This window comes from Corylus avellana, chromosome ca6 (genome assembly GCF_901000735.1).
Source record: "Corylus avellana chromosome ca6, CavTom2PMs-1.0".
Lineage (NCBI taxonomy): Eukaryota > Viridiplantae > Streptophyta > Magnoliopsida > Fagales > Betulaceae > Corylus > Corylus avellana.
Genome location: NC_081546.1, coordinates 24,376,257 through 24,390,715, shown reverse-complemented (window position 1 = coordinate 24,390,715; position 14,459 = coordinate 24,376,257). Strand labels below are relative to the sequence as shown.

At 34.8% G+C, this 14,459-nt stretch overlaps 1 protein-coding gene across 2 annotated transcripts; it reads right to left on the bottom strand.

Annotated features, from left to right (window-relative positions):
* Window positions 1-5,210: 5,210 nt before the first annotated feature.
* Window positions 5,211-6,861, bottom strand: LOC132184122 (protein BASIC PENTACYSTEINE2-like). 2 transcript variants are annotated; one of them, XM_059597629.1, is made up of 3 exons: window positions 6,780-6,861; window positions 6,614-6,681; window positions 5,211-6,513 (listed from the first exon to the last, which is right to left on the bottom strand). In XM_059597629.1, the coding sequence occupies exon 3, from the start codon at window positions 6,427-6,429 to the stop codon at window positions 5,578-5,580; it is 852 nt and encodes a 283-aa protein (XP_059453612.1). In that variant the 5' UTR covers window positions 6,430-6,513; window positions 6,614-6,681; window positions 6,780-6,861; the 3' UTR covers window positions 5,211-5,577. The 2 variants fall into 2 exon arrangements, with proteins under 2 accessions (XP_059453612.1, XP_059453613.1); XM_059597630.1 differs by having other exon boundaries at window positions 6,633-6,681.
* Between the last annotated feature and the right edge of the window lie 7,598 nt (window positions 6,862-14,459).

Genomic DNA, 14,459 nt, shown 5'->3' with positions numbered 1-14,459 from the left:
GTGTGGCCATCATGTCATTAGTATTAACATTTTGGATGTTTGGAGTGCCCTCTGATTATATAGGGAATATAAATATTTTTACCAATTTGTTCTGATCACATTAACTCTGCCCCAAACAATAGAAAAGGAAAAGAATAATGCTTTACTTAGACAATTATAACAGATCAGAAGTCACAAAATTGAAAAATACATGCCCAGTACCTAATTGCAGCAAGAACCGCCAAACCAAATCTATCACTCCTATGAAAAACTAGAAAACAATAACCATTAAAAATGTGGAAAAAAAAAAAGCAGAAAAATCATAAAAAAAACAAAAAAAAACAAAAAAAAACAAAAACAAAAGAACCCCTGAATGCACCTTTTAGTTGTTTCATAATATATGGTCATATCACAAATACCCCCCTCCCCCAAACAAAAAAAAAAAAAACTTGATAAAGACATTAATTTGGAACTACTACATCTTTTTAGAAAGCCTCACATTATATACCAAAAAGATTGGGTTTCTCATTCACAAGTTCTCTCAATTAGAGTTCTTATCAACGATTCTAATGACATCAATATTTACACCATCTCTTCCTGTACACTAGCAGTTGCTTATCCTCACTAAAGTTGCCATCATCACCTCCACCACCCTACTGTTACATGTACGAGAGCCATCACTGCGATCCCCAGCATGCCACTGCATTACTGCCAGAACTCCATCTTCCAACCCCACAACCACCACCCAAAAAAGATTACAGCCCTGTCCAGTATGTCAAATCTACCAAGTCATAACCATCATCCTGCCTCCATGATACCACAGCTGAAGTCAACATCTTTGACATATTTCTGGCAGATATGCATGATATTTCTGGCACCAACGCATGAGGCTTCTGGCAATCACCATGAGACTCCAAGAGGCAAGCAAACAATGCCAGAAATGTTTAAAATGCTCTATTTGCTTGCCTCTTGGAGTCTATGGCAAAGTTGATCAACATGCTATATATGCATGAGGTTTCTGGCAACCCCCATGAGACACCAAGAGGCAAGGGAAGAAAGCATTTAAACATTTCTGGCACTTGTAAATCCTAAAAACTTCAATATCTTCAGGGGGGTTCCCCGTTATCACAGAAAAAAAAAAAAAAAAAAAAAAAAAAAAATCTTCAATATCTTCAATACTTCAAAGCTTAGAAGAAAGGAGTGGGACTTAAGTATGTTTGATTTACAATTATTCTCATCTATACCAAGGATCTGCATTTCCTTCAATGTGGAACATCTTATGATGTATTGATTTTTCAGATAAAGTTTTTGGGGAGTTCATTAAATCTCAAGTCTTTCTTGGTATAAAGCCTAGAAACCATACTAACCTCTATATTGGAAGTTTTGGCAGGAAATGGCCATTAATTTTTTAGAACAATGTATCTACAAAAATAAATGTATATATGTGCGTGTGGGCATGTGTATGTGTAAAATCCCTCTAGTTACACATACAAAACTAACTCTCTAATAACAAATAAGTTTTGCAATTTCCATCGATCTCTCATTGTTCAAATAAATATCTAATTTAATTGCAAAGACTGCATATGAAGATAATCATATGGCATGAAGAACCATTTTGAGTTGTTGAAGCAGAAGGTTGAGAGCTCTGTGCTTGTCCATTTCTTTAATTTACCTTTCTACTTCTACAAGTGAAGAATGCTTAGTTTACCTTTCAACTCTAATAAGTTAAAATGAGAATTGGATGAGTTATGCTAAATGGTTATTGTTTTGATCTTGTAACAATGACCCACAAACATAGGAGGAGGATAAATTTGATCCAAGTAAAAGGCATTATTAGGATAAGGTGAAAAAGAGCTTGAATTAAGGCAGAGGGAGTAAGCATAGGCTTATGATTTAAACGAATACCTAGACCTGAGTAGAGCTCTTTTCTTTTCATTCTTTTTTTTTTTTTTTTTTTCTGTTTCTCTTTCTATCCCTTTTTTGTGACTATTGTGGGTGGAACTCTCAATAACAAAAGATAATCAATGTAGCCAGGCCATAGTTACGGAAATGTAGTGGGATCAATGGAGTTCAAAAATTTAAAGACCAAAACAAAATAGATGAATCAATCCAAAATGCCTTAAGGGGATCACTCATCCAATATCCAACACATAATATAAGTACATACTTGCATGTGGTTCAGCCACCACCACCAAATCTGTCTTGAGTAAAGATTTTACCCATTTCAGGACTTGTACTTCTAGTAAGAAATCAATAAAAATGTAGAACCAGATACTTCAAAAGAAAATTGAAATTGTGCTAAGGTCAAACTAATGGGTCAGACAAGTTTTTCAGGGCGCCTAGACTCCGATCACATCTCACCTTCCCACAACTTGATAAGGAAGTAAACATGCTGCTTCCACTATCTGAACCCTCTAATCTAAGCCTGCCCAAATCCTCATAACCGCTTTAATTTGGACCTCTTGAGAAACTATTCATAGTGATCCTCTCTAGCATAGTCACACTACTTGTCATAAGTCTCTCCACAAACTCCTCACCAGACAAGTCAGTAAGCTCAAATCAATTGGAGTTCAAATAGGAACTTCATACTTTATGAGTTAAAGCCCTCCAACCATATATAAAGACAATATATTCTTGTCTTAACAGGAGGAGCTCATGATTGTACTAGAAATTGCCACCTCTAATAGCCTCAACACATGCCTAAACCCTCACAATAGAGCATTAATGCATCAGTTCTTCATATATGCAACATAAATTCCAAAACTTAACCCCCAGAGTTTGATATTTAACTATTTTTATCTCACTTCTCCCTCAAAAAACTATCTCCACTATACAACAATCACCAGGGTGCAGTACTTGCGAGGACTGATAATCCTGCATTTAAACCAACACTGCCAGGCCAGTTCTTGAAAAGAATTGGTTATTCATCACTAGTGATGTATCCTTGACCAGAGAAAACATTTGCTACAGAAGTTTTGAGCATTCAATGACATGATCTGCTACCCAGCCAGCCCCCCTCCCTAAGAGAAGGAAGGACAGTAGTGTATACTGCAGGGTGTATACTGCAGGGTGTATACTGCAGTCCCCCCTAAATAATTACAATCTAAAATTTAAAACATCAAGAAAGTAAAAAAAAAAAGAAAAACAAAAAAGAAAAAAGAAATGGAAACTAGTATGAACTTACAAATTTCTTCATCATCAGAAACACTATACCTCAGCCCTATGCTGGAAATCTTTCAGTGGTATTGTGGGTGTGCCGATCAGGGGTGAATTATTGTATGTCTTTTGGGGAGGAGGTGGAAAAGCACTGCACTATCACCCCAAATTGTAATTGGAACTCCCTACAATTACTTATAGAGTACAGTCTCACCTACTAAGAAACCAATGTGAGACTAAGCACCTTCATAATCCACCCACCCAATGTGGATATTTCATCTTCTCAATGTGGGACTAGTGTTCTAGGGTGTCACAATCTCCACTCAAAATGTTGACATCCTCGTCAAGGCCCCGTCATGCAATGCCTCAGCCCCACATAGTGTTAGAAGGTTGCTCTGATACCATTTATAACGACCTAGAAAAAGCGCTAGCCACATCTACACTATAATTCCAAAATGACTAGTCAAGTTGCAATTGAAGCTTATTAGAATCACTTATAAAATCTAGTCTAACCTAGTAAGGAATCAATATAAGACTAAGAACCCATGAACACCTCACCCACCTAATGCTGGCAATTCATCTTCCCAATGCGAGACTAGCATTTTAAGGTGTCACAGGTTCCCCCAAGAAAAGTAAAATTCTATCTTTCGTTCTTTCAAATGAAGCTAATTTTTTAAATTCTTTTTTTATAAGTAGATGGAGTTCATAAAAACCAAATGGTGCAACTAAGTACACAGGAAGTATACAAGAGAAACAACTGACCAAAAAAAGAAAAGAGATCAAAAAAGTCATGAAAGCTATAAATATGAATACAATCATAAGCAGCTATCCACTGAAAAAGGGTATGAGAAAAAGAAGACCTTTAGTTCTGCCACCATCCTCTCACTATCTTCAAAACTCCAGTAATTTCTCTCTCCAAATGCTCCACATTTTGCAAAGTAGAATCAAATTCCACATAGCTTCACTTCGAGAATTACAAAACTTCCTTCTCCAACAAGCGAGGAGATCTCTCGCACGATAAGGCATGACCCACACTAAACCGAAAACAGAGTATCATAAGGCACTAGCTATCTTGCAATGGAGTAAGTGGTGATCAACAATTTCCCCACTCTTATGATACATGCAGCATCAATCTACTAAAACAATTTTCCACTTTCTTAAGTTATCCACAGTAAGGATCTTACCTAAGTGGCCGACCAAGCGAAGAATGTCACTCTCAAAGGCGCCCTACTCCGCCAAATACACCTCCAACGGGAAGGGATTGGTGTCATAGGATATTAAGACATTATAGAACAATCTTATGTCAAACAACCCTTTGTTGGAAGGGTTCCAACAAAGCTTATCCGCACCAACCTTTATAAACTTAATGGAATACAATTGACCGGAAAATGAGGAAAAGAATTGCAACTCCCAATCATTCGCCACTCTAACAAAACTAATGTTTTACTGAAGAAAGCCATTAGAGAACTGAAGATAATCAGCCACAGAAGAAAGCAATTCTATACAACTTTGGAAACATTGCCTAAAGGGGCCATTCCTCACACCACACGTCGTGCCAAAAACTAATCTTGGAGTTGTCACCCACCTTAAATCTAGTAAATCTAGAAAACTCCTCTCAACCCCTCTTAATGCATTTCTAGAAACCCACCCTGCAATTATATGCATATGAAACATGCATATAGTCGCTGCCACAACCCCGTAATCTAGAAAACTCCTCCCCCATTCTTATAATGGCTGCCCAAAATTATATGCATATCATCCTGGTGCCAATGACATGCTATTATCTTAGTGGTTAACAGAAATTTCTCATGCCACTTTATTCAAATGGATAAGATCATAATTAACTGCATGGATTATGAGACTACCAAATCCTCCTAGATTACATTCGTAACTAAGTAAGCATCTCAAATAACTGTTACTTTTATACTTATAAGATAAAAGTAACACCTAAAATAAATGAGTAAAAAAATGGAAAACAAGATCATTCGAGCCAGAAATTAGTTACATTAAACATAATCACATCAAGTATGAATTCAAAGCAACCCATACGAGCATTGGTAGGAACATACAAAAAAAGAAGCAAGAAGTTAGTGACACTGAATTCATTAAGATGAAGTACAAATGCCAAGCAGCAGAGAGATGTTCGTCGAACATCACATCAAGGTCAGGAAGGAAAAACTTGCTACAAGAATCTGAAAGATTTCTCGTTACATCTGTTTCTGAGAATCCAGTAAAATTAATGTCTCTAAAACACGGGAAAAGGAGAATAGAATAACATATCAGGAGAATCTGAAGGCGAAATATCAAAAACATGTTACATGACAGAAGACTCATCAACTACAAGCTACCTCAGAAGCCTCTGCTGCAGGCCACATACATATATACACAAGAGAATCATGCTGAATGCAGTGGATGGCCAAAATAAAGTTCCACATAATACATCTACCTGATGGTGACAAACTTATTTGTTCCATGTTTGGCCCAGTGGGTCCTCAGATCAATCGGATTAGAGAAGTTGTAACCTTCTGCTGCAAGTTTCTCCAAAACTTTCTTGAACGCTCCTATACTCATCTTTCTACCTGCAATCCTTGCTCCACGTCGTTTGGTACTCAATGGCAAGGGATACATTGACATATTAGTTGTACAACACGCAGATTGCCACCCACCAGATCCCCATCGATAACACTGCTGAGGTGCCCCAGTACATGAGCAAACCGGGATGGGAATCCCCGATATATCCATGTCAACCCCATTTATAACAATCTCCGTGGTTTTTTTTGCGGCAGACCTTGCTCGTGGAACAGAAGGACTACTCTCAGCCTTCCGTGCACGAGGGGCTTTCTTCGCCTTCTTCTCTTTTGGGGATTTTGGGGCCTTTGGCGCCTGCCTTTTCTTAATAGGTCCGTTTTCCTTCTCAATACCCGTCTCTTCAGTACTCACGATCCTTTCATCCTTGGACAAATCAGGTGCCTGAACCATCTGCACATGTTGAGCCGAGGACGTCTCGGGCAAAACCCCATAGCTGGGGTTTCCGGATAATACATTAATATATTTCTCCCTCTGATTAAACCAAGCATCCCTCATGTACTCCATGGGGAATGCTGAATGGGAAACCCCCATATCCCTATGGTGAAAAGCCCCATTCCCACCAGCCAAAACCGCAGCATTGCGGCCCCCAATAAGCGGTTTTTCAGGCATGGACGACATAAGCTGAAGACCCAGATGGCCTTTAAGGGATGGTGCAGGTTCATAGTAACCCCAGTTACGCATATTCAAATTATTATCTCCATCCATTGCAACCAATAATATTCAAAGGCGAAAACGGCAAAATCAAACTACAATCTCTATTTAAATTTCACCCAAGGCATTGTCTTTAGCCTAAGAACAAACAACCAAATATAATTGAATCAAAATCCATTAGAAAAGCCGGTCAGAAAGCTAAAAACGCATAACCAAAGCTCAAAATTCCATGACTTACTAAATAAAAGATCACCCACATGAACAAAGCAACATCTGCGTCAAAGAGATCTTTGGAAACCCAGATCTCTGAAGCGAGTGAACACACAGAATAGATAGCAAAAATCAGAGATGGGTTAGCATTCAATACTTTCAAAGAGATTCCAAGAGTCAAAGATCGGACTTACTCGTGAGACAAATGAGAGTTTTGTTAGGGTTCCGACCAGACAGAGTCCGCAGCTTAAAGGCACAAAAGACTAAGAATATGCACGCCATTTCTTCTTTGTATATTAATAGTTTGTATAGTTTAAATTAAATGTATTTAGCTTAAGCAGAAGTTATTCTTAATGACGGTGTCATTTTCCTCAGGCGGCACCGCAAAAGTCCACATTTTCTTCAAGTTTAATAAACTACTTAACTTTTTCACCTTTCCATTTTCGAAGGTGGTCAACTTTCCCATAAATTATTGTAAGTTAATAATTGTTATTTTAATTTTTTGTGCTTCTTTTTTTTCATTACTATATAAATTAAAGTTACTAAATATGGAAATCTGACTTTATATTAACATGAAAGAACAGTAAAAAATAAAGGGTAAGATTGTTAATCATTTTTTTTTTTAAAAAAAAAAAGGTGTTTTCAAAATGCTCTTAAAAATATTAATAAAAAAAGCAATTTTAACATTTATGTTACATCATAACAATTTCAAATCAAAAACATAAAACACCCACCAAAATACATTAATAAACATGCCCTGTGTTTCTTTTTTATAAAGGGTTGGTTTGGTTTTGTTTTAGGCTTAATGCGAAATTTTTATTTTTATTCTTTTGTATAATGCTTTTCTCTATATATTATTACAGGATAGACAAGTAATTCAGATTGGGTGTTTGAAAGGGTGAAGAATTTTTGACATGTAGTGTGGCTCTTGTAGGAAGTAGACGGTTGCGGTTAGTGGTTATTGGCTAAAACCACTAATTGTAACCTCCTAGGCAGTTAGTAAAATCCGCTCTAGGCAGTTAAGTGGCATTTAGTAATTATTTAATAACCGGCGGTTACGCTTTTTTTAAATTAAAAATAAAATAAAATAAACAAAAAGACGTTGTTTCTATAGTAATACCATACTACATATGACATCGTTTCTAGATTTTTATACTTTTTTTTTTATATATTTAAACACAAAAACAACGTAATTTCATGTATATATATATATATATATATATATATATATAAACGGTTAGCAGTTAGGGGATTTTACAAATCCTAAAACTGCTAACCGCACTGCCCTAGCAGTTAACGATTTTTTTCTAACCGCCTTCAAAAGCAGCTAGGCGGTTAGCAATTAGTGGTTAGCAGACGAATATTAATTGTCTGTTATTACAACCCTAGTGTGAGGGCTTTGAGGGTCAAATGTTGGCTTTCTTTTTGATGATTGAAGCAAGCAGACATCATAATATATCAGTTAATGTTCCAAATTTTTTTTTTTCAGGACAAAAAAAAAAATGGAAATCTAGAGCTAGAAAGGTTGGTATGCTCAATTAAATATGATATATTGGGAGGACAATCTAATAGGGGGAGTGGCTCTACCAATTCTTTATGAAACCCAAAATAGTGTCATCGAATTTAAGAGGGTCAAATGAGAAAGAGAAAACATAAAAGGAAGAGAATTGAAGTACTCTTAGAGTTTGGAAGGCAAATATTGTCTGTTTACTGAAGACAAAATTGAAATATATTTTATGGGGAGGTGATTCATAGTTTATGGGATGCCAACTAGTGGATTGGACTTATTTGGGGTCAAGTGGGGCATCAAGTAGAATTTGGTTAATGTGGGATAAGGGAGTGGTAAAGAAGACTGAGGATTGTAAATAATGATGTTGAAAGAAGGTATCTTTAGGAATAATTGGTTGGCATTATGAGTTGGTGGGAGTTGTCATGGTGTAGAGGAGGTGATTTCAATGTTGTCCATTTTCTGTGTGAAAATTCAAGCTAGTTCAAACAATCAGCAACTATGTTGGAGTTTTTGGAATTTATATATTTGACTAGGGACTAATGGGCATCCCACTCTTAGGTGGGACTTTTACTTGATCTAATAATTGTGATGTGCAGTCATGGTAATAGACTTCTCTTCTCTCCGAATTGGGAAGAACGATTTCTTGATGTTTCGCAAAGGAGACTCCTTAGAATCTTGTTTGATCATTGTCGTACGATATTGAGTTGTAATGTAGGAGGTGGTGGTAATAAGTATTTTAAATTTGAAAATTTGTAGTTGAAATCAAAGGGCTTTGTGGAGCAAGTGAAAACAGAGTGGTTGAAATATAAATTTCAAGGATCTCCTTGTTATGCATTGGTGTGTAATTTGAGAGCCTTGAAATTGGAATTAAAGAAATGGAAGGAGGAGGTGTTTGGGAATGTAGGGAAGAAAAAGAAAAAAACTTATGGAGGGTATTCGAGAGTTGGATGTTATTGGAGATGACCGACCTTTATTTAAGGTTGAGGAAGGAAAATATGTCTAAGGACATGGAGAGATTTATCATTTTTGAAGAAGTGAGTTGGAGGCAGAAGTGATTAAGAGATTGTGATAAAAGCACTAATTTTTTTCATCAAGAGGCAAATTCTCATCGAATATATAACTTGGTGGGTTTTTTAGTTATTAATAGGAGCATAGTTGAAGGAAGTTTGAGCTGAGTTTAAATGCAACTTTTTTCTCTCTTATCCCATAAAGGCTTGTGGACATTAAGAATTTTTGGTCTATTAGCTTAGTGAGTGATGTATACAAAATTATCTCCAAGTTCTTGGTGAACAGGTTAAAATCAATTTTGGCAAAAGATTATATCTGATTCCTATAATGCATTCATTAGAGCTAGAAAATTTTTGAATTCAGATCTAGTTGCTAATTAATGTTTGGATAGCCAGATTAGATTGAGGGAACCAATTGTGTTGTGTAAATTGGAGTACTTGGAGAAGGTGTCGTATGATCATGTTAATTGGAAGTTCTTATTATATTTGCTGAAAATATGTAGATTTGGGGAGAAATGATGGGACTGGATAACGTATTGTATTTCTACTGTGTGATTTTTCATTCTTATTAATGGTTCACTACCCGGTTTCGTTAGTAATTCTCGCGGAGTGAGAAAGGGGACCCGTTATAACCATTATTATTTGTGGTTGTTATGGAGGTGCTGAGTAATTAGACGATGACTAGTGTAATTGATAGGGGAATTTTGTATGTTTTTATGTGGGGTTGACGAATAATGAAGAACTGTTAGTATCTCACTTATTGTTTACGGATGATACTTTGATTTTTTGTGAGGAAAATTCTGAACAACTTTGAAATTTGCAATGTATTTTCGTATTTTTTGAAGTTGTATCAGGCTTAAATATCAATTTGATGAAATCAAAGATAGTTTATGTCGGCAATGTGGGAGATGTAGAGGGTTTGACTCGCATTCTTGGTTATAGAGTATTGTCTCTAAGGATGAAGTACTTTGATTTGTCATTGGGTGTGTCTTACATGGCTACATCTATTTGGAATGGCAAAATTGCAAAAATGGAATGTTTGTTGGCTGGATGGAAAAGAGTCAAAAGACTTTATTTATCTAAGGCATGTGATTGATTTTGATAAAGGAAAAAAAAATAAATAAATTGATGTGGGATAACCCCAACAATCTCTCCTTACATATCAGGCATTGGGTCGGAGCAGCGACAATACGTTTCTCCCGTAGACTTGCTGGTAAACTTGGGTTCTGATACCAGTGTTGGGTGGTCTTAGGCCTTTCTCAACCCCAAAAGTTAGGTCAAGAGGTAAGACTTTTTCTCATACTTATAAACGGACCACCAGCCCATTCTACAACCGATGTGGGATAACCTCAACAGCCTTCCACGCATTCTTTATCAAGAATCTACCATTGATATCATCAATCAATATTACATTTTCCCCTTATCAATTAGGAAAAAAAAAAAATTGCTCCATTTAGTTTGGAAAACTAGCTTTTTGAAATGTTTTGGAAGTAATTCATGCATGAGGCTTTTAGTGAAGGCCCATTTATGTTTGTAAGCAACCTTAGTTAGTTAGTATGATGAAAATCAAACATTATATTATTACTCCAACTTTCTATAGTAGTCATATCTATTTCCTTCTTCTTCTTTTTTGGTTTAAACTTTTTTTTTTTTTCTATGCAATTGACTGGGGAAAGGTAGAAGGGGAAGATATATCAAAGATTTTGTAGTTCGTTTTGAAGGGGCCACTTTTAAAAATCTTTTAGTAACTATTATCTGAAAAGTATTTTATAGATTGGAATTGATTCTTGGGTCTTACTTCCAACTAAGCTTTTGCTTATTTATCAGTTACAACTCAGAAAGACCAAAGAAAGGGAAAAAGTATAAATCATTAAAGTGACTGTGTCTGATGTTTGCTTCATAAGGATTTACTTTAAGACTAAAAGAGAAATAGATAAAATAATAGAGAAAAATTGATGTAGCACAACTCTAGGACAAGACAGAATGGCCCGATTGCACGCATTTTGAAGTTAAGGCCGAATAGCAAGCAAGCTTGATTGCACATGCACCAATCGCACTCTTGTTCGAACGAAAATGCGATCGCAACATTTCATATGCAGTAGATGTTTTGTTATCAAATAACTCCATTTGTTTTTCTTCCCTGATGAGTGACATAATGCCATTAGGCCACGTCATATCCAATAAAAAGAAGACAAGTTTAGACCACGTATCACTCATCACAATTAGAAGGAAACAAAGTGAGATATTTGATGATGGTGCGAATTTTAGAAAGTGATTATGATAACTTTTTAACAGCAAAATTGCAATTTAATAAAAGTGAAACCTCAAGCATTTTTCTAAATTACGAATGCTTTCATACACAAGACAAATCTCATTTGCTAAAGCTTGCACGTGTTTGCTACTACATAGCGACTTGTCCACAAAGTCTAAATTAAGAAAAAAAAGTAAAGAATTTAATCATTTGATAATTATTTTAAGTAAATAATAAATAATAAATTTAATCATATAATTATTATTCTAACGAGAAGACACACGTACGGTAGTCTTTGATTATTACCACATTAGACCATTAGGATTGTTAGGGAGGGATACACTAAAAAAATCAAACAAGAGTAAGTTAATATATATAGCATGACACCATTTTTAATAGGAGTAGCAATTCGCGTTTGCGTGTCAGGTTTGAATCGTGTCAAGGCATGGATATAAGACTATATAGATCAACCTTAATTCGACTTATTTAATTAAACGGGTCAAATCACTCAATCCTAACCCTCTTATTTTATATTGGGTTCGTAGATCATGTAAAAAATTGCAAGCCTTTCGTGTATCGGGTTTGGGTCGTGTCAATACATGGGTATAAAACTATATATGATAGGTCAACCCTTACCCGACTCATTTAATTAAACATGTTAGACTATTCAACCCTAACTCTTTAATCTCATGTCGAGTCACAATTGATAATGACAGTTGGAGAAATGCAGAATAACGGAAACTAGCCACTAAAAATCTGGTGAATAGCCAAGCCACATTGTGCCAAAGGTTCGCCAGTGAACTACGCCATGGATCACAACAAAACTAGGCCGAAAATAATCAAAAAAAATTGGATTAAATCAGATAAAATTATAGTGAATTTTGGTGACGGGTCTTCCAGAGATCGAAAGATTTATACCTGATAGATCTGATTTTGGCTTTAGATTTCCAGAATGTGGTCTGAGAAAGCTTGAGAAGACATTGATAGCCGAAAGATTTATACCTGATAGACCTGATTTTGGCTTTAGATTTCCAGAATGTGGTCTGAGAAAGCTTGAGAAGACATTGATAGCGCATGCGAAAGCGCATGGTGGTGTGTGGACAACTGGAATTGAGAGATCATTAGAGCAAACGCCAATGGAACACCAAGAAAATGTCAGAAGACGATTGTTGAAGGTTACAAGAAAGTGATTCTGATATATACCATATATATATATATATATATATATATATATAAAAGATAAAGAAAAAAGAGCGAAAGCGAAGAGATACGTATGAACTATATCTTGTATATTCATTGTATATGAAACAATATTACGTACATAACTCTCTATTTATAGAGAAACAATGAGTAGTGATCAAAAACCTTAAAGTAGACTTAAATTAATTAAGAAAGAGAATAAATCCTACAAAGAATAAAGGAGAAGAAAATATTCTACCATGAATAATTTATTAAGAAAAATATCCATAAACTTAACTTAAAAAATATAAAATATTCCAACATTCAACGGCTACAATTAGCTAGAGAATTCGGGGTGGATTAAAGTATTGATTTTATAAAACTTGGAGTTGAATCCCAATTGCTGATGGTATGAATAATTTTCTTAAGCGATTTTTCCTTAAAAGGAATTGAGAAATTATGAATTTTGGGCATGTATACATTTTTCATGCTAAATTGGGGTATTATTACTGGTGGGATATCAAAGATTTTTCTTGTACTGATCAACAGATAGATAATTAAAGTATATTGCTGGTTTTGATATTTTGCAGCAATAAATTTGAATGGAAGAACATAAAGCAATTAGCATGAGAACAATTGAAGAAAATTTTTGCAGAGTGTGGCTGTCCAGGCATGCATGTGAAGATGATAGGGAAAGATATGATGATAATATTGTCTGGACCATTCACTTTTGTTCGTTTTGAAGACCATTGCAATTGACAGTTTTTGTGAGGAATATAGAGAATTAAACCATGCTAATCACCTTATTGTTTCCATTCTAGTACTTATTTAGTAGTTTAATATTGGTTAATAAAATTTGACAAAATTAGTGCTTAAAGATATCCAATAATTACAAAATAATTCGTTTGTCGACGCCGTTTTAAGGTAGATTTTTGTTTTTTAATTAGCTCTCTCTCTCTCTCTCTCTATATATATATATATATAATTAATAAACAACTCAAAACACAAAATGCTCAAAACTATTAATTACTTTTGTATCACATCACAATTAAAAAGCAAAAAACTTTAAGTCTAAAAAGTTTTGTCAAATGAAACAACCATATTGGATTGAAGCAAGCTAGTGTGCCAATTGATAATTTGATATGGAGCTTTAGATTAGATTTAATAATGTATATATTACTAATTTTAAATGAATTAACACTATAAACACTAATAAATGTAACAAGACAAGATTTTAACATTAAAATAAAGCATCATGTTCTACTCAAAAATAGGACAAACATGCTCAAATATATAACTTATACCAGTACAAACTTTTCAAGCAAAAACAATGAATTTTACTCTAATTAATGCAAACCTAAACTCAATTTCATAATGAAAATTAGAACTTGTTTTAAGTTTATTTGTGTCATACAAAAATCAAGAAAAACAGCTAGTTAGATGACGATATTCATTGATTCATACAGTATATACATGCACTGGAATTGGATGGTCGACTTCCTGTGAGATGTGTGTGCCCATCACAAACCCTGCAAAACCAGATCCAAATGTCACAAAAGTTTAGAAATGTTATGGGAGATAACAATGAGATAAGTGATGGAAGGTGAAGGACGGAGACAAAATTTTACTATGATATCATGTTAAATAAAAAAAAAATTAAAAAAAAAAAAAAAAAAGTAAATTTAATTATTTAGATACCAAATCCCAACCAAAGAATTGCATCCCCTACTTCATGGATAGGGATCGACTGGCCTAGATAATGTTTTTTGGCTAGCTAGGAAATATTGCATGTTTAAAATTGTGAGGAAAATTAAAAAAAAATAAAGAAATAAAGAAAAAAGAGAAGTAATTAAAACAGAGCTGCATATTTTCCTTGGAAAATTAAAGGATAAATTACAACCAAACTTCAATCTCAAAAAAAAAAAAA